Source organism: Heteronotia binoei, chromosome 5 (assembly GCF_032191835.1).
Source record: "Heteronotia binoei isolate CCM8104 ecotype False Entrance Well chromosome 5, APGP_CSIRO_Hbin_v1, whole genome shotgun sequence".
Taxonomy (NCBI): Eukaryota; Metazoa; Chordata; class Lepidosauria; order Squamata; family Gekkonidae; genus Heteronotia; species Heteronotia binoei.
In genome coordinates, this window is record NC_083227.1 from 144,760,556 (window position 1) to 144,787,460 (window position 26,905).

Below are 26,905 nucleotides of genomic sequence, written 5' to 3' on the forward strand. Positions count from 1 at the left end.
ACAAGTAGGGCTCTGAACCCATTTGGAATGAGTAGAGATCAAATAAACATTCACAGATATTCAAGGAGAAGGTCACAGCTGTCCACATGAAAAGTGCTGGAGAACTTTTCTACATACTTCCACTGACCCCAATGCTCATTGTGTATGCTCAGTTGAAAGTTATCTCTGCTCAACGAGTGTTAGAGGCAGCATTGTGCATACAAAGGACATTTTCTGCAACACTCAATTCACATTATGCACTTCGAAAATTTATTAGTGATGGAAACTTGCATAGTTTCTCATTTTGGACAATGTATTCTGTAGTTTTCTATTCTGTGTCCATCATTCCAAATCAGGTGTGGGAAGAGCCAGGAAGTAATGCAGAGCACTAAATATCCCTGCCTAAATACTGGAAATATTCTTCAACCACATTTCTAGCTTCCAAAATTATAGCTGCATTGCTGATTCTAAGAATGGAACTCAAAGCAGAGGGACATGTAACTGGCCAGGATTAAATAATGTTGAGCATTGGCCTTCTGCTGGCAGGTCATTATGACCCACAAATGGGTCACATTCTAACCTAAGGTGGATCAGTATAGCTGCCTACAGGCCAGGAAAATAAACCACCTTGGCCTTCTATCATCTGCATCTGGTTTTCCAACTCTTACCCTTTTAGACTCAGCTGATCTGGCCACATATATCCATGTTTCTGTAACATCATGGTCAGATTACCGTAATATGTTCTACATTGGGTTATCCTTGAAGGCAACCCCAAACTACAGCTGGTTCAGAATGCAACAGCCTAAATAATGTCAGGTCTTAGCCAATGGGAATATATCCTAAAGCATCTACATTGGTTGCCTGTTTGTTTTCAAGTCAATTCAAGGTGCCACCTATCACCTTTAAAGCCCTTCACAGGTCAAGAACAGCATATCTAAAGGACCATCACCACCCATATTTCTCCATATGCCAGCTATGATTGTCACCTACTGGCCATTCCCCCATTTAAGATAGCTCACTTGGGATCGATCAACCAAAGCCTGTTGCAACTTCTCCGTTGTCACTCCCACTTTGTGAAATAAGCTCCCTGGGGCAGTGGGGACACCATCTTTAGATGTTTTCAGGAGGTACTGCAAGGCCATTTATTTGCCACGGTATATGATGAAGTATAAGCTACAGGTATCTCTTGGGGAGAGAGAATTTGACGTGAGAGGTTTTTTTATTTGAGAGTTTTTCCCTTTGTTTTAATCCTGGTGCTTTTAAATTGTAATATTTTACATTATGTTTTGTAAGTTGTCTTGAACCACGAGGGACAATGCAATATAAATCTTTCAATTAAGCAGTTAGGGGTGGGGGAGAAATGCAGCCGTATAGAATGAAATGAGAAATGGATCCCATTTTGCAGGCTGAGGCTAAGGTGGGTGCTGGGGCCACAGGCTAGTGAGTATCGTGTATATAAAGAGCAAGCTTGCCATGCCACAGGTTGTATGCAACACTGCCAGTGCAAGCGGATGACCCGCACAAGGTCCCTTGACAGACTGCTTCCAAGCAAAGGTTTTGGCTTTGTGACAATAAGCCTTACACTTGGCAGTGCACGCAATGATTGTTTCATCCGTTCTGTCTAGCAGGAGAGGGGTAGGCGGTACAGTATTATCACCAGATCCCCACCACGGCTGGTATGAGATAGTGTTTCCTGTGATGGTGGAAGCAATTTCCAATTTCGCCTAGAGGACTAGAAAGCCATTGAAAAGATGCAGGGAGAAAAACTGTCTAAAGCCCTCAAGCCAGCTTACTGTGGATGGTCTGAAAGCCTGTTGAAAACTCGTTTCCAAGTATCTTTGGGTAAACAAAAATAATAGTCAAAGTTAACCTGCAGTTGTAAGACAAATACTGCTACAATACTTACCCTCAGAATACAAAGCAGAAAAGGCTTATAGGAATAACTCCTGTTTGCTCTGAGGGGTTAACAAAGGTAGCTGTATAGAAATATACTAAACCCCGTATACTAAGCCCTGTCTGTATCCTAAGTTTAGCCCATCCTGCTGAGGTATTTCAGACGTGCTCTGAGGACTAGGCTTTCAGAACTGTTTGGAAACCATAAGCTCCCAAGGACAGCTATAAGAGCTGCACGAATCCAGAACTCCTAAAGTAACAATTAGAGATAGAAGCCAAGCCAACATCCACTTTTTTAGAATTTTAACACACACCCATCCCGTGTCGTGTGCTTTGCTTGCTGTTATGCAAGGTCAGCAAATGCCAGGTGGCCATTTGGGTCAGAAATCTGGACTAGATATAAACTGCTTAGGTGAAAGTTCATACTAACGCTATTTAGGGTGACTACATAAGGCTGAACACATCTGTTCCAGCACCTGCTGAGTTCCCACTAACAACAATTAAGACATCATTCCTTTATCTGTCTGGCACAATGCAGCAGCGCACAGAACCGGACTAATTTTGTTGCTGCTGCTGTAATGGCACCACATCTATCTACAATGCACCTGAATTTCTGGGGGGGGGGGGGGGCACATGATGGCTCATGTCACACCCACGTAAGAGCATGCCCATATTGTAGCAACTTTGCTAGAGGCTCATGGCCTGTATAGTTAGCTTGCTAGTCCTTGGTGATACTGCAGTTGAAATACTTGTGGGGATTCTTGGGTAAATACTACGTGGATAGTTATGCAGAGCTATGTGCATTGAAGTACGTCCATCCCTTTCTGAAAACTACCAAGGGGAAAAGACATGCCATGTAATCTAGAGGACAACTATCAAGTTTTGATCATCGAAACAACCGGCTGAATGCTGCCTGCACTTCTCTCCTCACCTGTGTATTATGACTGTTTTAAAAATATGTTCCTGCTCACTCCCTTGTGCCACTGAGGGAGGAAGAGGGGCTTTGGGTTCCTCCAGTCACATGAATTTAAGAGCAGCATGGATGAGGGTGGGGGGGGGGGAAGGTGATGAAACAGGTGCTTTTTGTGGAACAGCAAAGAGCTATTTTGAGCCTGGGCAGAAGATATATAAAGCAGGATTTGCTTGTGCAGGATGCTTCAGTGCTTTGATGCCATGGTGATGGGTTCCTTAGAAAGACCAAAATAGAGCAAGATGGATGAGAGGAGTTTAGCGTGGGGGTGGACATGTTTTACCGTGATGGGCCTTTTCTAAAAGCTACAAAATATACCCACTTTCCTTCTGAATAACTACCTCATCCTGTATGAGGGAAGGGAAGAACAAGGAATGGTAATAAGTGCTCATGCAATAACAGGGTGCTTTGGTGGTTTTATAACCCTCCCACCAAGAACAGCATTGTGCGCTCTTAGAGGGCTCCACATCTGGCCATTGTATATGCTGGGAAACAGCAGTCAATTATTTCCTCATGCATAAGCACCAAAATGCACATGTGTAGTTGTCTTTTTTTTTTTTAACATGTTGGTTTCCTCAAGTGGAGAGCTTGCTTTCTGGAGCAGTTCTGATTGGAAACAGAGCCAAAGAAGCCTTGCAGAAGTGAATAAAGTAGCACTTGGGAGAAGAATGGCTTGATAACAGGCCGTGGCTCAGGTTCATGATGAGCACAATTTAAACTCTTTGCATATAGTTAGCTAATGAAATGGTTGAGCTGACTGGAGAATTTGCATCTGATTGTTTGTCAGATGTAATTGCCTGCTTAGCTGCTCAAGGACCCAGAAGTCCTTAAGCAATTAACCCCTTGAGCCTGAAACTTCAGTCATTGCTCCTTGATTTTTTTTATAAAAGAAGGAAACTGTGTTAACCCGTTCTTTCCCCATGCTTTGTTTCTCCAAAAATGCAGTCACAAAACCATGATGGTTCCATAAAGTCCTTCCTATGGCTGTAGTCTCTTAGCTAATAATAATAGTAAAAGTAAAGCAGAGAGATGCAGCAAGGTTTCCTCCTCAGCCTTTTTGGACTGGCAAAAAAGGGAAGCGTGCATAAATATCTGAATTTTGTGATGGCCCAAAGGGGAAGCATTTCCCTGCTGCCTCCTTCACCCGCTGGAGAAATTAACCATCTGCCTTGTGCACTGAGTGACGTTTCTCCCTTATTACTTAGGTCTGTCTCCAGCAATTCTTCCTCTTAATTACTGTTTTCATGACAGAAATAACAGACAGCAGGCCCCAACATGCTATAAGGGAAGCCTAAGGTTTACTACTTGAATGACATGATTTTACTACAACCATCAAAAATTTAGCCGTAGAGTGTCTCCAGCAACGGAAATATACGTTAAAACTGTATGACCCTTTCCTAGGTCTGCACCCATTTATGCAGCCAACTGCATGCCTCTGAGTGCTATCACACTGGGAAACTGACGCGATAGTATTCCAAGGCAGAAAAACCCTATTCAGACAGGTCCGTTTAAGGAGGATGACAGCCTCCGTTGAAGCAGCAGCATCCCAGCAGCCATCTGTGCTTCTGCCTTCAGACTGCTAGCCCAGCTCCACTGCAGAAAGGGTGGTTTTCCTGTGAAGGACCCCTGTGTGTGCACTCATATTGAGAAGCACACAAGCGCACCGTGGAAAGGGGCTAGAGAAAAAAAGCACCCTGTGCCAGAAACGGCTTGGGGCGATCACACAGCTCTTCCACTCATGAGTCATGCGGGGACATTCAGAAAACAGCCAATTATGCGACCTATAATCAATTCAGAGGGATGCTATTGGGAGAATCCAGGTAGCTTTTAAATGCAGATAGGAGGCGTCTGGAGATGGGCTGGGGATGGGCTGGGCTTGGAGGGCAGATGTGCTTGTGTGAACGTGTGCCTTTGAATCGAATGGGAGGCGTTCCTGGGTCGGGCCAAATCTCTTGTGTGAAACCACTCTCTGTGCAGCACCTTTATCATGTAGCCTGGTGCACCCCATCACAACTCAGCAGTGGTGTCTGGTAAATGCACCCCCTTTTCACCAACACTTTTTTGTTTTTACTAAGTAGTGTAATTACAATTCACAATGTCATAACATTTAACAGGAATCCAGAAGATCACTTTACTAAAAACTTAAGCAGATGCATTAGATTTTTAAGTAGGACCAAACATTGAAAATAAAAAGTTGGGCTGGATCCTTCAAGATTTCCACTGGCAGAAGCAGATTGTGTCTCCCACTTTCCCCTTTCCCCAGCAGCTCATTTTGACAAACTAAAAAGCTATTCCAAGGATCAAGAGACCTGTCTAACCATCAAGGCATATGGGACAGGGAGCTGCAGAGAAAAAAGGCCAGATTGCCTCCTCTTCCTTCTTGTGCCAGCAGGAAACTAGCAGGATCCAACCTGGTATTTTTCTAAAATGTTCAGATAGGCTAAATGTGCTCTGGCCACTTTATAAAAGATTTATATCTTTAAAAGAGATTTATATCTATGTGTATATATACATATATAGATAGTGGATGACGTGTGAAGGATCTAATGAGGTTTGTTTAATGTATAAAATTATAATGTATAATAACATTAACTGTTGAAGCAACTCTGTGGTACTAATTTTTATCATCCTGTGAAATAAATGCTTTTCTCCTAGATGAGAAAAGAACCACTTGAAGAGCCAAATAAAAAAAAAAAACTGATGAGCGAGTTCAGCTTGCAGTGATGTCTGAATGTCCATGGCCCTGATCCATAAACGACAGATGGGGAAGAACAGCACAAGGTTGCCTGTAGCTTGCAGGACCTCAGATACTCTGAAAGGACTACTCTGATTCCATATAAATCCATGCAGACGCATCCATAAAAGCCCAGGGTCAGTGAACTACTTTAACCCGTACACAAACATGGCTCTGCTCTTGCACTTCAGCTACTTCTAGTGTTGTCAATGGATCTAACACTTACACCTTTCTAACAGGAACACAAGGGGAGGGGGGAATTGCTGTGACACATGAATGCATTTTTATTTATAAAAATAACCATTGCAGGAGAAAGTACCATGACCCAAGAAGTTTCACATATGAAATATTTTTTCTCTCAAACGAGAGCATCTTTGACTGAAGGAGGAGGAGGAGATGATGAGTTTATTTCATAGATCTGAAAGATAGATCTCCTCTCCATTTCTCGGGCTGCTTGACAGACTGCAAAAGGCCAGCAGCAGTGAACTGCCATCCAGTCTTCACACAGGGTTCGCTGAGGGAGTGGGGGGTGGGAGAGACAAAAGTAGAACTTCATCACATTGGAACGAACCTTTTTTATTACCTATACCCAGAGCTTTTTTTTTTTTGTAGCAGGAACTCCTTTGCATATTAGGCCACACACCCCTAATGTAGCCAATCCTCCAAGAGTTTATAGGGCTCTTAGTACTGGGCCTACTGAAAGTTCCAGGAGGATTGGCTACATCAACCTCATATGCAAAGGAGTTCCTGCTACAAAAAAAGCCCTGCTTCCCCTGCTTGTCTATCCAATGTGGATCCACAGCAGCTTACAATACCTATGCTCCATTTTATCTTCGATAGCTCTGTGAGGTAGGTTAGGCTGAGAATGGGTGGGTATCTTGAAGTCACCTAGCGGACTTCCATGGCAGAGTGGGGATTCAAACAGCAGTCTCCCACATCCTAGCCTGATGCACTAACCACTGGTTCACATATCGAAATCCTTAGTTCATCGGCTGTAGTGTTAGCTATATTTTTAAACAGGAAGGATTTTGCACTGTATTTTATGGACATGTATTTTGGACACGATGCACGAATGGGCTTCCCCACCCCACCCAATACAGCTATTGTGCGTTTGCTGCCATTTTACTGTGATACCCTTCGATGGCACAAAATGCTTTCTTTCTATACTTTTTTTTAAATAATGTTTTTGTTCCACAATTATGGAACAACCTCCCCAGGCAGGCGTGCCTGGCCCTCTCAGTTTCAGTTTTTAGGAGGCCATTGGGATAGTTTTATTTAGACCATCGAAATAGAGGGGCACCAAAGAAGAGGTACAAGGACTCCTTGAAGAAATCCCTTGGCACCTGTCGCATCAACCATCACCAGTGGTCTGACCTAGCCTCAGATCGCAAAGCATGGAGGCACACCATCCACCAGGCTGTCTCTTCCTTTGAGAACGCACGCATAGCTGGTCTTGAGGACAAAAGGAGATTGAGGAAGAATCGCACTGCTACAGCACCAACCCCAAATCAGACTTTTCCCTGCAGCCACTGTGGCCGGACCTGCCTGTCCCGCATTGGTCTTGTCAGCCACTAGCGAGCCTGCAGCAGACGTGGACTACTGCACCCTTCTTAAATCTTCGTTCGCGAAGTCAAGCCGAGAGAGAGAGATTTAGACCTGCATTTGACTAATTTAATTTTTTTATTATTTATCAGCACTTCTAGTTGTGATTTTAAATTTTGGTCTTGTATTTATTTATTTTTTTAAAAAAGAATAATAGTTGTTTTATTTACGTTGGAAGCTGCTTTGAGATCTACAAGGTGGGAAAGCGACTATTAAACGTTTTAAATAAGATAAATAAACGCATCCCCCGAAGATGGTCACTCTGGGGCTCTGAAAGAGGCAGTAGCATTCCACCTGCCTAGGATGGCACTGAAGAAACACTTTGAATTCTGAAAGCAGGCACAGGAGAAAAACTATCTGAGACTAGGGTTGGTTAGAGAACATTGCTGAGGCGTCCTTGTGGTCAGAAAGCTTTTCAGAATATTACGATGCTGGACCAATGTTGCCTGGAGACCAGCATTGCCTGAAAGAGTACTTATATGTTCACCTGAGCATCTCTAAAAACAGTTGCTTATAAAAGGCCCCATAAGGCTCCCTTATTTTCTCCTTTCAGAGAAACTAACTCTATGACAGACTAAGCCCAGAACATTCTTCAGGTCAAGTGTGGTGAAGAATGCTAGAGACTGCCAGAACTCTAGACAATTGCGATGCATCCTTGCAGCTGACCCCAAAGTGATCAAAACAGCCTTGTACAGGGAACTGCTTTGTTGAATTATTCCTCTAGATCTGTGTTGATTTGCCCTCCCTCCCCTCAATTCTGCACCATTCACACACAGCACCGTGTGCCAGTTTGGTGTAGTGGTTAAGTGTGCAGACTCTTATCTGGGAGAACCAGGTTTGATTCCCCGCTCCTCCACCTGCAGCTGCTGGAATGGCCTTGGGTCAGCCATAGCTCCCACTGAGTTGTCCTTGAAAGGGCAGCTTATGTGAGAGCTCTCTCGGCCCCACCTACCTCACAGGGTGTCTGTTGTGGGGAAAGAAGGCAGGGCTTTTTGGGTAGAAAAAGCCCAGCAGGAACTAATTTGCATATTAGGCCACACCCCCTGGCATCACCATTATAACACATAGGGCTTTTTGTAGAGAAAGCCCAGCAGGAGCTCATTTGCATATTAGACAATACCTCTTGTTACCAAGCCAGCCGGAACTTCATTCCTGTGTGTTTCTGCTCAAAAAAATCCCTGGAAGAAGGTAAAGGAGGTTGTAAGCTGCTCTGACTCTGAGATTCAGAGTGGAGGGTGAGGTATCAATCCAATATCTTCTTCTTAACTGTTAGCCTTTTCACACTTACCGGTGGAAACCGGAAGGGAGTCGGTATTGTGCCGCTTGCAGTAATCCGAGACAGCGATGGGAGTTTTCATACACATGTTTTTTTCCCCAGTAGGGTTCCGTGATTGAAGCGTGATTGAAGCGAGCCATTTCACACTGTTCCGCTCTTATCTCGCTTCCACCAGTGCCAGCCGGTTTCGCACCGTTTTTCGCCCCCCGGCGCGCGCGATCTCCGGCTTTTTTTTTTTTTGGAACGTCAGTTTAGATCGATATAGCGATATATCGCTATATCAACCTGTCAAAACAGCACCACCATAGGGATGGCTAGGCTCCGATCTCTGGCATCTCAACGGAGCCTAGCCATCCCTATGGTGGTGCTGTTTTGACAGGTCGATATAGCAATATATCGCTATATCGATCTAAACTGACGTTCCAAAAAAAAAAAAAGCCGGAGATCGCGTGCGCCGGCGGGCGAAAAACGGCGCGAAAACTGCTCCCGGGTTAGATACTGGACATTTCACACAGCACCCCATAGCGATTTCAACCCGGAAGGAGGGGTTGAAAAGTGGAAGAAGCTGCTCTTTGTTTGTGACGACTCAGGCACGCCTCACTACCGGGACAGCCATGGGAGTGTGTGAAAAGGTGAGAGTATTCCGGTAGCAGCCAGTTACTGAATCGGGTCTGTCTGAAATGCCAGCAGAAACCCGTTACTGTTCAGTAACTGGCCAGCTGCTATACCGGAATACTTAGGCTGTGTGAAAAAGCTATGTATGTGTTAATGGTGGGTGTTACAGAAGTGACTGATGCCAACTTATAATTGAGTGGCTGGGTTACGGAGTTAGCAGCATGCCACAGGTTAAGGATAAGGTGCTGGAACAACCATAAACATTTGCATAAAATATTCGCAAGGAGATTTGGTCATACAATCAGAAGGCTAGAAGCTAATCTCCATTTTATCTTTAACTGTGGATGGGAGATAGGCTTCCCAAACCTCCCGCTCTGGCGGGAGACCCCTGGGTTCGCAGCCTCATCTCCCGCTCTTCAAAAATTGGGAAGCGGGGGGTGGGAGGTGCGGGGGGGGAGAACATACCTGTAGGCTTCATGTTATTATAGAGCTCCTGAGCCATTTGTAAAGTGTATGCCCCTTTAAGACTGGGCAGGAAGCAGGAAGGGCTTGGGAGAACGGCCCCTCCCTTTCTTTTGCTTTCGTTTTCACAGCAAGAGTTCTCCGGAAGAAGATCTGGTAAGTATTTGTGTGTGTGAGAGAGGGAGGGGGCAGGGGATTCCCTGGTTTGCAGGCCCTCCCCCCTTTAGAAAGCGTGAGGGGGAGAGGGAAATATCTACTGGGCACTCTATTATTCCCTATGGAGAACGATTCCCATAGGTAATAATAGGGAATTCATCCGTGGGTATTGGGGGCTCTGGGGGGGGGTCTATTTTTTGAGGTAGAGGCACCAAATTTTTAGTATAGCATCTAGTGCCTCTCCCCAAAATACCCCCCAAGTTTCAAAACGATTGGACCAGAGGGTCCAATTCTATGAGCCCCAAAAGATGGTGCCCCTATCCTTCATTATTTCCTATGGAAGAAAGGCATTTTAAAAGGTGTGCTGTCCCTTTAAATGTGATGGCCAGAACTCCCTTGGAGTTCAATTACGCTTGTCACATCCTTGTTCTTGGCTCCACCCCCAATGTCTCCTGGCTCCACCCCCAAAGTCTCCTGGCTCCGCCCCCAAAGTCTCCTGGCTCCGCCCCCAAAGTCCCCAGATTTTTCTCTAATTGGACTTGGCAACCCTAATGGGAGAAGAAAAACTGGTTCCCCAAAGGTGGCAAGGTTGTCTTAGTATCAAGGTCCTCCTTTAAATAAAGAAACATTTCCATCTCCATTTTATGTTTAGCCTGGTGTGTTTGTGGATACAAAAGCCTGTTGGCAAAATACTGGAAGTTTGAGAGGGGGAGGGGTTAAGCAGAGGCATGTGGCCTGTGGAAGTTAATTAATTTTTGTATCCTTGGACTTGCAACTTTAAAGAAAAAGAGATGGAGGAGATGGGACTGTTTCTGTCTTTAGCCATGTGTGCTGGGGGTAGCATGAGCAGAAGCCCAAAATATATCAAGGGCATTAAGTATGCTTCTTTTGGACTCATTCAGCAGCCATTGTTGCTGTTAATGGAATAGATGCCCTCATGCAAGAGGAGTTATGGCTGCTGGATTCAGAAATAGGTCAAGGAGCATGGAAGTGGGACAATAAGTTTAGCTAACTGCTTTAGGGAGTTCTGCTTATTCCACCTTGCTGGCCTTTTCTCTGTTTTGACTCAGACAACCCCACTGCTTTTCTTTGGCTGAATACACACAGCCCAGCATGCCAACCTCCATCTCTTTGCTTCTGCACAAAGTAGCCTACTTCACACTCTTTGGCCTCTTATTACTTTTTCTATACAGTTGTCAACCTCCAGGTGACACCTGAAGATCTCCTGCAATTATCATTTATCTCCAGGAGACCCAGGTTAGCACCCCTGGAGAAAATGGCCGCTTTGGAGGATGGACTCTGGCATTATACCCTGCTGAGCCCCACCGCCCCCCCCCCCGCAAAAAAATCCTGCCCTCAGGCTCCACTCCCAAAATCTCCAGGTACTTCCCAACCCAGAGCTGGCAGTCCTTCTTTTGCCTTGAATTTGTATGTCACCTTTACAGTGCTTTTGTACGACTTCTCTTCTATGCCAGGTCAACAGCATCTATTACAATTTGGTTCTTCTGCTTGAATGAATCTTTGCACAACACCTTTTAGAACTCTAACGCAGTGTTTGCACATCCCAGACTACCTTGCTCATCCAAGCAGCAGTCTCCTCGTGGTCAAGGAGGCATCACCAGGGGAATCAAGGGGAAGGGGAAAGTGTTCTGGACTCCTCCAAGTTAAGAACTTCCATAACCAAAGGGGTAACAATGCTTATCAAACCTGGTTGCAGGGAGTGAAGGAGCACAGATCCATCTGCCACCTCAGGGAGAGACTCTAGGACAATCCCTCTTGCTCCACAGAGCCTCAGTGACAACATGATATAGTGCTGTGTGCTTTGATATGTTTTTGACTCCCAATTCCATGTACATAAAAGTGGCAACATGTCATTTGCCACAGACATAGAAGGTAGGGTTGCCAAGTCCAATTCAAGAAATATCTGGGGACTTTGGGGGTGGAGCCAGGAGACGTTGGGGGTGGAGCCAGGAGACATTGGGGTGGAGCCAAGAGCAAGGGTGTGACAAGCATAATTGAACTCCAAGGGAGTTCTGGCCATCACATTTAAAGGGACTGCACATCTTTTTAAATGCCTTCCTTTCATAGGAAATAATGAAGGATAGGGGCACCTTCTTTTGGGGCTCATAGAATTGGACCCCCTGGTCCAATCTTTTTGAAACTTGGGAGGTATTTTGGGGAGAGGCACTAGATGCTATACTGAAAATTTGGTGCATCTATCTCAAAAAACAGCCCCCCCAGAGCCCCCGATACCAGCGGCTCAATTCCCCATCATTCCTATGGGAATCGTTCATGGTGGTGCATGATGGCTATGGGGTTGGGGCTTCCCCCGCCGGCCAACTGGCTGGGGGAGGGGTGAAGCCAGTAAAACCGGGGGATCCCCCTCTGGGACCTGGAGATTGGGAAGCCTAATAGAAGGCCAGTTCAAATAGACCTGTGGGGCTTTGCATTCGAACAGCTTTTTGTTTAAACTGGGCTGCTACCTGGACAAAGCCAGATACACAAGCTTAGTCAGCACACTAACACAACTCTTGCCCATCCTACCAGTCTCTGGCAGGCTAACTCAGCACAGGTAGCTGCTTTGCATTGGCAGCTGTCCAATTTAAATGAGATACTGTGCAAGAGCAAAGTGCAACAGGTTCATGTTTTTGTCTTGCCAGCATTCGATTTAAATTGGCCCTTATTGCTTATACCTAAGGGGTAGTAACATATTTTTGCATGAGGATTAGATGTACTCCATTACAGCATATAACACAAGTGTATTCACGCAACTTCGGCTGAGCTACAACTGGTCCCCCCACCCTTTGTCCAGTCCATCATAGATGCCAGTGATGTGTTCCTGGGTCATGCCATACTTATATGATTGGACAAATCCTTTTGAAGCTCCAGTTTGCTCAGTTAAGAGCTAAATGTTTTGCTGCCCCAGAAGATATAGTCACAGAGCTAGACCATTTAGTTTAGTTGCCTGTTTGGCACTGGAAATCTTAAGGGTGCCGGTCTCCAGGTGGGACCTGGAGATCCCTTTGAATTACAGTTCATTTTCAGACTACAGAAATCAGTTCCCCCAGAGGAAAATGGATGCTTTGGAGGGTGCACTCTATGGCATTGTACCCCACAGAAGTCCCTGTCCTCCCCTGGCTCCATCTCCAAATCTCCAGAAATTTCCAAAGCTGGATCTGGCAACCCTACCCTCCATCACCAGCTGGAGGGGGGGGGGCTGACAACTCTAAAGCCAGAGCATCCCCAACAGATGGCTGTCCTGTTTCTGCCTGAAGACCTCCAGCAAGCACACCCTAGGCAAACAATGACTTTGGGGCTCCATGATTCCATAGATTCCACAGAGAGAAAACGGAGAAGTCTGGAATGAGCACTCTATTTCCTGGGTGTAAATAATGAACAATGAAAAAATAAAAAGCTCTTCAAAGGCCTTCCATGTTCCATTGTGGCTGCTACAGAAAACCAAAGTCAACAGATAAGCAGATTCTATAAGTCACTCTTGCCTTTTTGGTGCCCCTCAAAATCTGACACTGTAGAGTAGCAGTTACATTTGCCTAATGCTCAGAGCAGCCCTGTCAGCAACAGATCTGTGCTTTGGTTCTCCCATGGGGTTTAAAATGCAAAACACTTCTGCAGCAGTTTGAATTTGAATCAGTTAATTCTTTCTGCATCACCACCACCATTTCCCCAGTGTAAAAGCAAGTTGCTCTGGGGAGAAAATAAACTTACTATAGGTGCTTTCCTCACACACTAAATAACACTTTCAATTCACTTTCAATACACTTTGCAACTGGATTTTACTGTGTGATTTTACATAACCCATTTGCAAATGGATTTTACATAACCCATTTGCAAACGGTCACTGAAGTGGATTGAAAGTGCATTATTTAGCATGTGTGAAAGCACCTTCTGGCTGCATTCAGACTGGTAGTTTGCGACAGCAGCCTCTCATCTTTTTTTAAAAAAAAAGCTGTTGCAATTTGAGGTGCCCTGCCACAAGCAGACAGCATATGCCCTATCGCCAAGAGAGGTAAGGGCTGTGCACACCCCAGAGGAGTGTTACACCATTCATGCACTTGCAGGATTCTTCCATGGCATGCCCCAACCATTCAGATGGCCTGGAAATATGCCAAGGAAGCACTCCAGTGATTTGCCACTGGGAAGAACCCAGTGGCTTTTTGAAGCAGCAGAGAGGTTTTGGGAGGCGAGGTAAGGGCAAGTGTGTGGTGTGGCCCAGATGCACACATGTAAACATGCCATTTTAATGTGGAGGTGGCAGTGTTGACCCAAATTGCCCGCTTGAATGCAGCCTATATGTCTCCCACAGGGAAGCAAATAGCAGCTTGAAGAGAGGCAAACTTAGAGTAGGATAATGGCACAAGCTGTAGAGTTAAACCTCCTCTCAGCTCCAAAATCCCAATCTGAAACTCTATTTTTTTATTTTCTTCATTTATACCACACCTTTCTCTACAATGGGGACCCATTCAGTAAGCTGACTTACAGAACTCTCCTCTCCTCTCCACAACAGCTGCATGAGGTTAGGCTGAGAGTGTTTGACTAACCTAAAGTCACCCAGCAAGCTTCCATGGCAGAGTGGGGATTCAAACCTGGATCTCCCAGATCCTAATCTGAAACTCCAAACACTACACCATATTGGCTCTCTTTTACACATGCAGGCTACTTTTAGCATTTAAAAAATAGGGTTTTATAATGGTTCCCTGGGACATATCCAGTTTGGCCCTAATCACCAAACAGACCCATATTCCTGTTCAAATATACCTCAGTAAGCTCCAATTTTGTCATTGTATCCTAAGCACTGCAATCCAAGCTCTTCTCATGACCTGAGTTCGATCCCGGTAGAAGCTGAGTTCAGGTAGCTGGCTCAAGGTTGACTCAGCCTTCCATCCTTCTGAGGTCAGTAAAATTAGTAGAGTACCCAGCTTGCTGGGAGGAAAGTGTAGATGACTGGGGAAGGCAATGGTAAACCACCCTGTAAAAAGTCTGCTGTGAAAACATCGTGATGTGACGTTACCCCTGAGTCAGAAACAACTGGTACTTGCTTATCCTAAAGTTACCAACTCTGAGTTGAAAAACTCCTGGAGATCTGGAAGCAGAGTATGAGGATGGTGGAGTTTGGGGAGGGGAGGGAGATCACTAGGGTTGTAGGGTCATAGAGCCCACCTGCTAAAGCTGCCATTTTCTCTAGAAGATCTAATCCCTGTAATCTGAGATCAACTGTAATTCTGGGATAACGCCAGGCCCCACCTTGAGGTTAGCAACTCTAACTTCCAAACATGCCTACTATCCTTTCCACCACACAATGAAGCTCTACTGAATGAGGAATTAATATGACACAAACACATTTTCATGTTGCAACTTTCCAAATAAGATATGGAGAAAACACCTCTAGCTTCCTTAATTTCTGCTGAAAACTCAGTAACAGGTCAGAAAGCCAGGCCTCTGCAGAATATTTCAACACAGATCCCACTGTTGCAGGAGACTTTTGTTCTCCATCTTCCTAATGTATGGCAAATGAACATTTTTTCCCCTCTGCATGAACTTTTGAGCAATGCAGTTTTGCCAGTGCAACAAACAGTTCTTATCCATTACTTTAAAAATGTAGGTGCTTGCTTGGTGCTGATGTGCCCTTATAAAACAAATGCTGTCTTCTCATCTGTGCCCAAGAAGAGGCCATTTCAAAGGTTTAATGCATTTGTTCTTTTTTGTACTAATCGGTACTAAGTACTGTCTGGCACCTTTTTTCAGGACTTTCCTAAGTGGGTAATTGATGGAAATTGGCACTTAATATATGAGTACCGACATCTTTTTTTCTATACAAAAAAGCACTAAGGAGGCACCAAGTTAGCAGAAAAAAGGAAAAACTTTGCCCCCAACTGGAGCAGAGATGCCAGATCTTTAGAAAGGTCAGGAAATGTGGCGGGCAGGTGTGCTGTTAAGGCTTTATGCTGTACTCAAAGTAAACGTTTCACCCCTGCAAAGATTTTAGGTCCTCACTAGTTGCTGGCATGCATTACTATACTAAAGTGCAACTTGCCATGACAGATTTTAAGTTACAGTAATACTGTCTATTGGACATAAATAGGGTTGCCAAGTCCAATTCAAGAAATATCTGGGGACTTTGGGGGTGGAGCTAGGAGACATTAGGGGTGGAGCCAAGATCAAGGCTGTGACAAGCATAATTGAACTCCAAAGGGAGTTCTGGTCCTCACATTTAAACCTTTTCAATTCCTTCCTTCCATAGGAAATAATGAAGGATAGGGGCACATAGAATTGGACCCCCTGGTCCAATCTTTTTGAAACTTGGGGGGTATTTTGGGGAGAGGCACTAGATGCTACAGAAAATTTGGTGCCGCTACCCCAAAAAACAGCCCCCCCAGAGCCCCAGATACCCATGGATCAGTTTTCCATGATTTTCTACGGGAATAAATCTCCATAGGGAATAATAGAGTTCCCAGCAGACATTTCCCTCCCCTCCCCTCACTTTCTGACGACCCTGAAGCGGGGGGAGGGCCTCCAAACCGGGGGATCCCCTGCCACCTCCTGGGGATTGGCAACCCTAGATATAAAGCAGAGGAAGAAGGATAAAATCTGATGCCCGCAGCCTGCTGCTTTATGAGAGCTGGATAGAAGAAAACATATACCAACTTACATGTATTTTGTATCTTTCTCTGGTCCCAACTCTTAATCCTAAGGTGGATCCCAACAGTAGCGGAAAGCAAAAGCACTCCCCATAACGACTTGCAGTGCTACATTCCAGACACGGGCCGCACAGCAAACCACACACACCTGTCATGAAGCACAACCAGAGGGAGACTATGACAACACAAAACTGAATTTACCACAAACATTCACATCATTGTAACACTGGAAGGGACTTGCAAAGGTCAGCCCCTCTAGCTTCTCTCTATGTTGTCAGCTCTGTGTTGAGAAACACCCGGAGATATGGGGGGTGGAGCTGGGGGAGAGCAGGGTTTGGGGAGGGGAGAGACCTCAGCCATTTGCTCCAGCAGAAGTGATCTCTGTCATCTGGAGACGAATTCTTATAGTGGAGGATCTCCAGGTGCCACCTAGAGACAGGCAACTCTACCTGCAACCCTTACGACAGAACCCTTCCCACCCCAATCTTCTATACACAACCAACATGATTCAGATCATACCACTGGTAGATGAAGGCTGGGAGTGGCAGCAAGCAACTAGGACTGCTAGCTGGAGGCTTGGCAGCACTAATCAAATCCCTGTTGAGTTCCCTCTCCTCCCCAATCTCTGCTCTCCCCAGCCAAAGCTCTGCCACCAAATATCCAGGAGTTTCCCAAATGGACCTCCCTATCTCTAATCTCCCTGTGAAGCATCTACAAACTGCCGTCTTCCCCTTTCCAGCAGCAGCAATGGGGACATAAAGTGAGAATAAGGTTGCCAGCTCCCACTTGGGACATATGTAGAGATTTGGGGGTGGAGCCTAAGGTGGGGTTTAAGGAGGAAGGGGCCTCAGCAGTGCATAATACCATAGAGTCCACCCTCCAAAGCAGCCATTTTCTCCAGGGGAACTGATTTCTGTTGTCTGGAGACCAGTTGTAATTCTGGCAACCAAATGTGTATTTAGGCCACCAAATTGTGTAATTAAGCAACCAAATGTGTACACCATGAAAAAAGGGCCAGCCCGATGCCCTGGGGTGCCCTAGGCTGACTTGCTGCCTGGCGCCCCCCCCCCCAAAGCGCCCTCCCACAGCTCTCCCCCTGTGGAACTCTTTGGGATCTTTGTGCAAGTAAAGTTATGGGTCCTAATGAAGGCCCAAGAAACTCCTCCCCCCTCACTATTTACTATAGCTGAAAGATAAATTTGGGGCAAATGTCATTATCTACAAACTCAACACAAATTCAGAGGATGTTGGCTCAGATCAGAAAAAAAAAATGTGATATCTGAAAGGGATTCATTCTTGGGGGAAGGATTCTCTTTAAAATTAGCATAATAACTAATCTTTACTGGAGTGAAATTTCTCTGAGGTTGTAGACATGTACTTCTCCTGAACATAATGTAACATTCTCCTGCCATCTAATTAATCTGAGAGAAGCACAGCAGACACTGATCTAATCATAACATTGCGTACCTTCTGAGAGCTATGAATGCAATCATAACTTAAACATTACTGCTTTTCCTGTCATGCTAATTTTTCTATTATATATGGAGTCATTCATATGTGAGAATCCCACTTTCTGTATGAAGTGGTTTGATTTAGCAAGAGTTCTACCAAGTAATTCTGCCAAGTGATTGAGTTGACCATGTAAAGTCAACTCAACTGGTTTTAAAATGGCTGAGTTAAATTCCCTCCATTAGCAGGAAACTACTGTTTGCTAGTTCCTGTCATTCCCAGGTACTGCAAACATCTCTAGCTCAAACTTGGGCCTTTGCCTTTTATATGAGAGGTCAATATATTATTTTGGTGGGGTGCTCCATATTACTGCTAGTAAAAGCTGAACTATCTTACAGGATCACCCTACAAACTTAATGCTTGGACCAAGCTAGATCTTTTGGTAGCCTTGACGTTAATAGATCTTGCATCTAACAAGAAGACCAGCGACCACTTGGAGTTGTGACAGAGAATAACATAAAATAGGCATTTTATGTCATAGGCAAGCACATATAAACTCTTTGGAGTTTGGAAAGTTTGAAGTTTGGAAAGTGGATATTCCAGACCATATTTGAATCACTGATGGTACATTAATTTTATAAATCACTCCGAAGCCCTTCTCTCTGCTTTCAGTTTTGAACTTAAATAAAAAGCACTTCACAGGAGTGGAAGAGATTATTTATTCACATACTCCCCAACTGGATAAGATCTGAGATTTAATTTAAGGGCAGCCAGAAGGAAAAGGATAACTAGAGGACAACTGGCTAATTTCCAGAGAAATGTCCCTAGTGGTTACTTGTATATTTGCAAAGAATGCTGGATTCAAAGGCCTTGGACTGATCCTGCAAGTATTTCTTATGTGCCTAAAAAGAGTGCATACTCAGGATCACTTAATGTCAGTCTTTGTGACTGCCCAGGAAAAACTAGTTTTGAAAAGGGTGCTGGTAATTAACAGTTTTAAAATAAAGTTTACCTTGTATTTTCCAGGAAATGCGGGGAAACTAAATTATTGATAGTACAGACAAAGGTAATGCTTTGCACTTGGTTGCCAGTATCCAAGTACCAAATGCACATAACAGAATAAAGAAAACATGCATAAGATACTATTTTCCCTTTCAAAAGAATGTGGCAGCACACGTGCTAACTGTGACGTCCTTGTAGATGCCTATCCAGCCTGTGCTCTGCAAACTGCACTGGCTGCCAATACAATTCTGGGTCTGTTTCAAAGTGTTGGTATTAAACTTTAAGGCCTTGAGTGGTCAGGGACCAACATACCTACAGGACCATCTCTCCCCAGATGTGCCCCATTAAGCTTTGCACTTGGCAGACCAGCATTTACTGCTGATCCCCAGCCCAAAAGATTTCTCTCCAGCCTCAACCAGGGCCAGGACATTTTCAGCCCTAGCCCCAGCATGGTGGAATGAGCTCCCACTAGAGATCAGGGCCCTGTGGGACTTTCTGCAGTTCTGCAAGGCCTGCTCAGATGGAGCTATCATGTTAGCCTTTGGGTGAGGCAGCAGGAATCAAATTCCATCTGGTCCCTCCTGTTATTACCAACTGTAAAGGCTCCACTCTTTCAAGGACTTCTACCCCTGCTTTGGTTAGCTAAGGGTAGTACATCTACCATCTGGATTCCCTGATGGGAATCTGCCCTCTCTGCTTACAATTGTTTATACCAAGACACATGGAAATAACGAAATAGTCTGAACGCCATTGTTTTGCGGTTATGCAGAGCTTTTTTGGAGTAGGAATACCCAGGAATGCAGTTCTGGCTGGCTTGGCATAAGAACATAAGAGAAGCCATGTTAGATCAGGCCAATGGCCCATCCAGTCCAACACTCTGTGTCACACAGTGGCAAATATATATATATATATATATATATATATATATATATATATATATATACACACACACACATACACACACTGTGGCTAATAGCCACTGATGGACCTCTGCTCCATATTTCCATATTTTTATCTAAACCCCTCTTGAAGGTGGCTATGCTTGTGGCCGCCACTACCTCCTGTGGCAGTGAATTCCACATGTTAATCACCCTTTGGGTGAAGAAGTACTTCCTTTTATCCGTTTTAACCTGTCTGCTCAGCAATTTCATCGAATGCCCACGAGTTCTTGTATTGTGAGAAAGGGAGAAAAGTCCTTCTTTCTCTACTTTCTCCATCCCATGCATTATCTTGTAAACCTCTATCATGTCACCCCGCAGTCGTTTCTCCAAGCTAAAGAGTCCCAAGCGTTTCAACCTTTCTTCATAGGGAAAGTGTTCCAGCCCTTTAATCATTCTAGTTGCCCTTTTCTGGACTTTCTCCAATGCTATAATATCCTTTTTGAGGTGCGGCGACCAGAACTGCACACAGAATTCCAAATGAGACCACACCATCGATTTATACAGGGGCATTATGATACTGGCTGATTTGTTTTCAATTCCGTTCCTAATAATTCCCAGCATGGCGTTGGCCTTTTTTATTGCAAACGCACACTGTCTTGACATTTTCAGTGAGTTATCTATCATGACCCCAAGATCTCTCTCTTGGTCAGTCTCTGCCAGTTCACACCCCATCAACTTGTATCAGGGGGTGTGGCCTAATATGATATGATATGAGTTCCTGCTGGGGTTATGGATGGTATAGCTCTTAAACTTGGATTTTATTGTTTTATACCCAATGCTGTAACCCACCCCGAGCCCATTCATGGGAAGGGTGGGATAGAAATTGAATCAAATAAATAAATAAATTACAAACAGGGATTGGAAAACAGATTTTTTAAAAGGGGAAGCTGAACTTTTCACGTGCAGACTTTTAGTATCTGATGAAGTGTGCATGCATTTTGTGTTTGGATGTTGGTCACTAAGTGCCAAGTGTCATTTTTTGAAGCAGATGCTAGTAGGAGAGCGTAAGAAATGCCTAAGAAACAGATCATATAAGGAAAAGTTTTGCAAAATGCAATACAGATAGGAGGAAGCCAAAACATCTTACTCTGCTCCAGTGAAGGAGATTTGCACACATAAATAGGCATGCATATGAATTTGGAAACTGCAAGCCTAATTCCGATATGCATCCAAATATTGCTTTAGAAGCACATTCCCATCCATATTCTTGTGCAACCAAATATATGTTGGTATCCTGTTTATACTCAAGTAGGTTTAGATCAAAGCCAGTGATAACTTCTGCACTTAGGGCTGGAGTCTATTACTCTTTTCCACTAAACTGGATTCTAAGATTCCTTTCTGACATGTGTTTTATCCACAGAGACGTTCCTTCATAAGCAACAAAAATTTCTCCATCAGGAAAAGCCATTTTTCATTGGGGGAAATCTTTCTTCCTTGAAGGAAAATTTATCTGTAGAAGAATCATAAGATCTAATTCAGTGGGAGCCATAGGATCTAACCCACCTAAGACCCTGGAGAGCCGCTGCCAATCTGCATAGACAATGTTAGCTTTTAATAGACCAATATAAGGCAGTTTCACATATGGACATATGAAGCTGCCTTATACTGAATCAGACCCTTGGTCCATCAAAGTCAGTATTGTCTACTCAGACTGGCAGCGGATCTCCAGGGTCTCAAGCTGAGGTTTTTCACACCTATTTGCCTGGACCCTTTTTTGGAGATGCCAGGGATTGAACCTGGGACCTTCTGCTTACCAAGCAGATGCTCTACCACTGAGCCACCGTCCCTCCCCGATATAAATGATGACATGATAGAGGTTTACAAGATAGAGGTTTCCCGTTTGCTTCTTCAACCACCAGAATTCCCTTCTGCTGAGAGTTGGTGTACCTTTGTGACACACAGCTTTGGGGTTGCACTGGAGATGAGGAATTGAGCAAATTCACTCTCTTCACTGTAATGCAAACACAGCGCACTTTGCTCAAAGCTGTTATGCTCATGCATGAGCAGGGAAAGTGATTTTGCCTGATTCCCCTTTCTCACGGCACTTTTCTCATTGTTTTCCCAACTTTCAGATATTTGGGGATATGTGCAGGGCTGCTGTGAAAGAGGGAGGCAGGGAAGTTCCTGTTTCATTAACTCCTTTCATTCATGGTTCTCCCTGGCCACTGGTGGGGGTAGGGTTGCCAGCTCCAGGCAGGGAAACTCCTAAAGATTTGGGGATGGAGCCTGGGGAGGACTGGGGGCTCAGTTGGGTACAATGCCACAGAGTCCACCCTCCAAAGCATCCATTTTCTCCAGGGGGGGTTGATTTCTGTAGTCTGGAGATGAGCCGTAATCCCTGGGGATTCCCAGGTCCCACCTGGAGGCTGGCTTCCCTATCACCCCATCCACCCCACCCCCTTCCCTATCACCCCACCCACAGTTCTAAAGGTGACAGTAGAAATCCTTCTGCACAACGGAATGCTTTTAATTTTGTTTCAGTACCTGTTTTAAAAAGAAACGATAAAGCCCAAACGCAGAGACAGGTGTTAAGTGTCTTTGTCCAGCGAGCACAGAAGAGTCAACGATACCATCAGTGCTTGTGGCGTGACTCGTTTTAGAAAGTCAAAGGAGGTTCGAGCAAAATGGTCTCTTGAGGAGAGAGCAAGCAATCTGCTTCCTGAAGGTTATTCCCTTAAACGGAGAAGGAGATGATGGCGCAGATGGGCTGGGGTCAAGGACACGGGGCTGGCCCTGTACACTTTTTCCATCTGACAGTGTCTCAGCTTCATTACCCCCAGCAGCAACCTTTGTGGGATGAAATCTTTCTTCAATCAAGCAACGCCTATAAAAACCTCACTTCCCCCACGCGCGCCTGGGAGCAAAGCTTCAGAAGAGGACTGAAAAGGAACAGCTGCAGTGCTTACAAACTCTCTTGTCACTGCAGACATCAAACAAGCCAGTAGACCACTTGCCTCCAGGATGTACCACAACTGGGATGATGCTGGACAAAGCAGCACCACCAGGAGATGGTTGAGTCGTCACGGGTGCCGCTGAGTTTCTGCTCCTGAATAAAAAAAATAAGCAAATACACCAACACAAAAATAAGAGGGGATCTGGGGGCAAGCAGCAAGGTAGCTCGTAAAACAAGCAATCTTTGCTCTTAAGGAGGCGTGAAGGAAGAGATTCATGACTGTGATGCCATCTATTTGCTTTGTTATATAGTAATCGCCCCCCCCCCTTCCAGATTTGTTTCTCCTTGCTGCTGTTTCCTAGCCTTCTACTTGTACAGCAAGGGGGGGGGGGAGTATGCCTGATTGTTGGTGCCCTTTTGTTTCTTGTGAAGAAAGGCACGAACAAAAATCAGAGCCCTTGAAGTGCTTTGTTATATTATAGTATGCGAAATTGGTACAGCTTTCCGCATCCACCTGCCCAATTGTCAGTTTTGCCTTCCGTGGTAAAAGGCAGACTTCTGTTCAGTGTACAGATCTTCAGCCATCAAAATGAATGCTCTAATCATTCACAATTTTAAAGGAAGAGGATTCTGAAGTGCCCATACTGATTTTCTTTCAGAGCAGCATTTTACTCTTTCTACCTAAATGACATCACACACACACACCCCACCTTTCAAGGAATGCATATTAACTAGATTTTTGATGGCTTATACTATTGGTCTATGCAGAGGTGTCAAACATATGCCCAGCAGTCCAAAACCGGCCCTCTGAGGTCTTTAATCTGGCCCACCAGGTAGAGCATCCCCTCACGATCCCCCTCCCACAGTTAAGAATTTACTGCCAATTAGTATTGGGGTCAGCAGTAAGATTGGCAGCTCCACAGGACTGGCTTTTTCCTGGTGGTTGTGATCAGCTGCTTCCTCTTTTCCCATGCAAATCCTACCCCCTCATTACTTGGGTATGTCTCCCCCTTGCCTTGACACCGCACGTCTGTGTAAGTGCAAAGCCAAGTTTGAGTCCGGGAGACCTTAAGACCAATATAGCTTTCTTAAGATAGGAGCTGGGTCTGCTTCCTCTCCCCCGTCCCACTCCCTGCACATCTGTGTGTGATTGAAGCTAAGTTTGAGTCCAGTGGAACCTTAAGACCAACAAAGTTTTCTTCGAGCTATGAGCTTTCCTGTGCCTTGCTACTCTCTCTCTCACTTTCTCTGTTTATCTGTTTGTTTGTGTGTTCTATTAGGCTTGTTATGCTGCAGTTCTCCAAAGTGCAAGTGGGTCCACCTCCCCCTCCCTCCTTCCCCTAGCCTTGCTGCTGAAGGTCTCTGTTTGTGCAAAGCAAGGTGTACGTTAGGCTGAGAATATTTGTCCAGACCAGATTCACCCAGCACATTTTGTTTTATATCCTGTGGATTTTGAACCTATGTCTCCCATATAGTAGACTCATACTGATCACTATACATTGCTGTCTATTATTGCACTGTCTGTTAGGAGTTGTAGTTATTTTTCTGGGGAAGACTATCGTTTTGTAGACAAACACTCCAGTTCTGTAGACTCCCCACTATAGCAACACAGGGGCATCAGCAACAAAATATTGCAAGAGAGTTAATGTTTTAAGCATGTTTGTGTTTTAAGTAAAAAAAGTAAGAGAAAAAAAAGTGCATGGGGGGAGGGTATTTGGGAATTCCCTGCTTTGTGCAGGGGGTTGAACTAGATGACCCTGGAAGTCCCTTTCAGCTCTATGATTCTATAATACGTTTGCGTTTGTATCTTTTATAACGTTTTTATCACCTCTACCTGATAACATTTTGTGACACACATGGCCCAGCCTGACAAGATGTCATTTATGTCAGATCTGGCCCTCATAACAGATGAATTTGATGTCCCTGGTTACAGGATGTACATGCCTGCACATGTGTGTGTATAAATTCAAATTGGACCATCAGGGCCGGCGTCAGAGTTCCTGGTGCCCTAGGCCCTGCCCCACCCCAGGAAGACCCAGGAAGGTGGGGGTGGTGGCAGCCTGTGCAGACCTCAGAGCCTGGCAAAGACAGGCTTCAAGGAGCACACAAGCCCCCCCTACTGCCCCGCTGCTCTCACCTTCCTGGGTCTGCGCAGACCCAGGAAGGCAAGACCTGGGGGAGGGGGCACCCAGCAGCACCCTTGTAGGCCAGGTGGCACCCTAGATAGCCACCTACCTGGTCTATGCGCCAGCCTTGATGACCATGCTTTATTGTGATATTGGACCTCACTCCAATATTGGTATCCAGGGTTGTCAGCTCTGGATTGGGGAAATCCTGGAGATTTTCTGAATGGAATCTGGGGAGAATGAGGTGGTGGGAGGGGGGGAGGACCTCAGCTGGGTATAACGTTATAGATTCCACTTTCCAAAGCAGCATTTTCTCCAGGGGTACTGATCTCTGTTGGCCGGAAATCAGCTGTAATTCCTGGAGATTTACAACTGCCACCTGGATGATGGCAAACCTATTTATCACAGAGGTAGTGGGGAATTAGAGAGAACCCTGCTACTCACTTTACATACTCAAGAGTTGCCAAGATCCTCATCCTCAACTTGTCCCGAAATTCAGGAAGTAACTTTTAAAAATATCTTCTGTTAAAGTTAGAAATTCTGTGGGTAAATGTAATTCTTTGGCTGCCCATAACTACAAAGGGGCTGACAAGGGTGATATCCCCCCCCATGTGCCCTGCTGTGAGCAAAAAGCCCCCTACTTTTCATACACATGGACATCGTGATCACCAGTACGGTTGCCAGGCCGCCTGGAGATACAACTCACACACATCAGCCAAGAAATGTGGGTTTTTGTCTACCTGAATATAAGGGACTTATGTGAGCATTAATAACGTTGCAGCAAGCACTCAGTGTCTCTAGAAGAGTGCTGATCAGGAAGCAAAGTAGGATGCTTACGTACACAATAGATGTCACCTGTGCATAAGGCAATCAAACTCACCCCAGGAGGGGAATTTGCCAGACTGCCTCAGCCTTTGTTCATTGGAACCAAGGCAAAAGATGGCACCAGCAGAGGAATAAGGAAGAGGAAGAACAGCATCATGCAGAGCCAAGCGTCTTTGTATAGATTGGGTGCCACCTTAGGTAGCAATTTGGCCATCTATTGACACCTTTTTGGTATGTTTAATAGCTTTCAGTTACCCCCACCCCAGGAATGTCACACATTCTTTCCTTTGATGGTCACCTTGGAGCCTCCCACCTTGGCCCTTTGTTGCCTGGAAGTCCAATCAGATAGCTAAGGCCAAGTCTGCTCATTGGTTAGCTATGAGCATCCAACCAGGGGTTGCCAATTAACTGGCTATTGGCTACTGCATAAGTCCAGCCCTTATGGTCACTGCAGAGCCGCCCCTTTTTCTGAGATCATACACCAGCTGACCACCTGTCATCCGCCTCTGGACCTCCCACCCCCTTGGGGCTCAGGGAAAGCCTTATAACCTCTGACCCAACATTTTTAAGTGTGTGCATCTAGCAGTACCCCAGTTCCGCTTTCTAGATCCATCCCCAATTCTGGCCACAGTTTTGGGTCCATTTCCCCCGTCCTCTTTTGTCGCCATTGGAGCCTTCCTTGAAGACTACGATAGGTAAATATCACCCTGTGTGTCTACCCTTATGTTCCTCTATCTATCTATCTATCTATCTATCTATCTATCTATCTATCTATCTATCTATCTATCTATCTATCTATCTATCTTTCTTTCTTTCCTAGGACTGTATGTGTAATTTTATGAGTATTTTATCTGTATGGAAGTTCATACTTTTCCTAATAAATTGTAATTGGTTTTACTAAATTAGAGTCCCAAATATTTAAGCATTACTTTTCTGGATGTGTATTCTTGTATACATTGGTAAAAAATTCCTAGTGAGCCAGGTGCCCACCTGATAATTCCCCAACCTCATTTTTAGGGCATTTAGGCTTACACTGCCCTTCACCATACCTCCTCCCCTCCCCGTACGAGGTAGCCTGAGGCGACTGTGTTTGCTGGCAGCATCAACACAGGGCAGGCTCTGTCGGGTGAGAGAACATTTGGCTCTATTTAAACTGCACTGCCTGATCTCCTCCTTCTTCTCATTTTACTCCTCTCCTCCCTCACCCAAAAGTGGAGCAGTCCAGTGCATTAAATAGCTTTCTCTTCCCTATTATGTCATGGTACCCGGAAGAGTGAGTGGAGAGTATTGCCTTGGCTGCTCTGGAAGTAGACGATTACCAGGAGC

General features: G+C 45.0%; 1 protein-coding gene across 1 annotated transcript; it reads right to left on the bottom strand.

Annotated features, from left to right (window-relative positions):
- Positions 1-5,895: 5,895 nt before the first annotated feature.
- Positions 5,896-25,230, bottom strand: PLAC8L1 (PLAC8 like 1). The gene is made up of 4 exons (XM_060238849.1): positions 25,199-25,230; positions 22,642-22,994; positions 16,355-16,491; positions 5,896-6,090 (listed from the first exon to the last, which is right to left on the bottom strand). The coding sequence occupies exons 1-4, from the start codon at positions 25,228-25,230 to the stop codon at positions 5,935-5,937; spliced, it is 678 nt and encodes a 225-aa protein (XP_060094832.1). The 3' UTR covers positions 5,896-5,934.
- Between the last annotated feature and the right edge of the window lie 1,675 nt (positions 25,231-26,905).

Excerpts from the sequence above, each read along its gene's own strand:
- PLAC8L1 (XM_060238849.1), bottom strand. The coding sequence starts at position 25,230 with ATGAGGATCTTGGCAACTCTTGAGTATGTAAA. Across the intron at positions 16,492-22,641 it reads CTGCAGTGACAAGAGAGTTT|GTGTGTGTGGTTTGCTGTGC; the intron begins GTAAGCACTGCA and ends GCTTCATGACAG. Across the intron at positions 6,091-16,354 it reads GAGAAAGATACAAAATACAT|CGAACCCTGTGTGAAGACTG; the intron begins GTAAGTTGGTAT and ends CCACTCCCTCAG.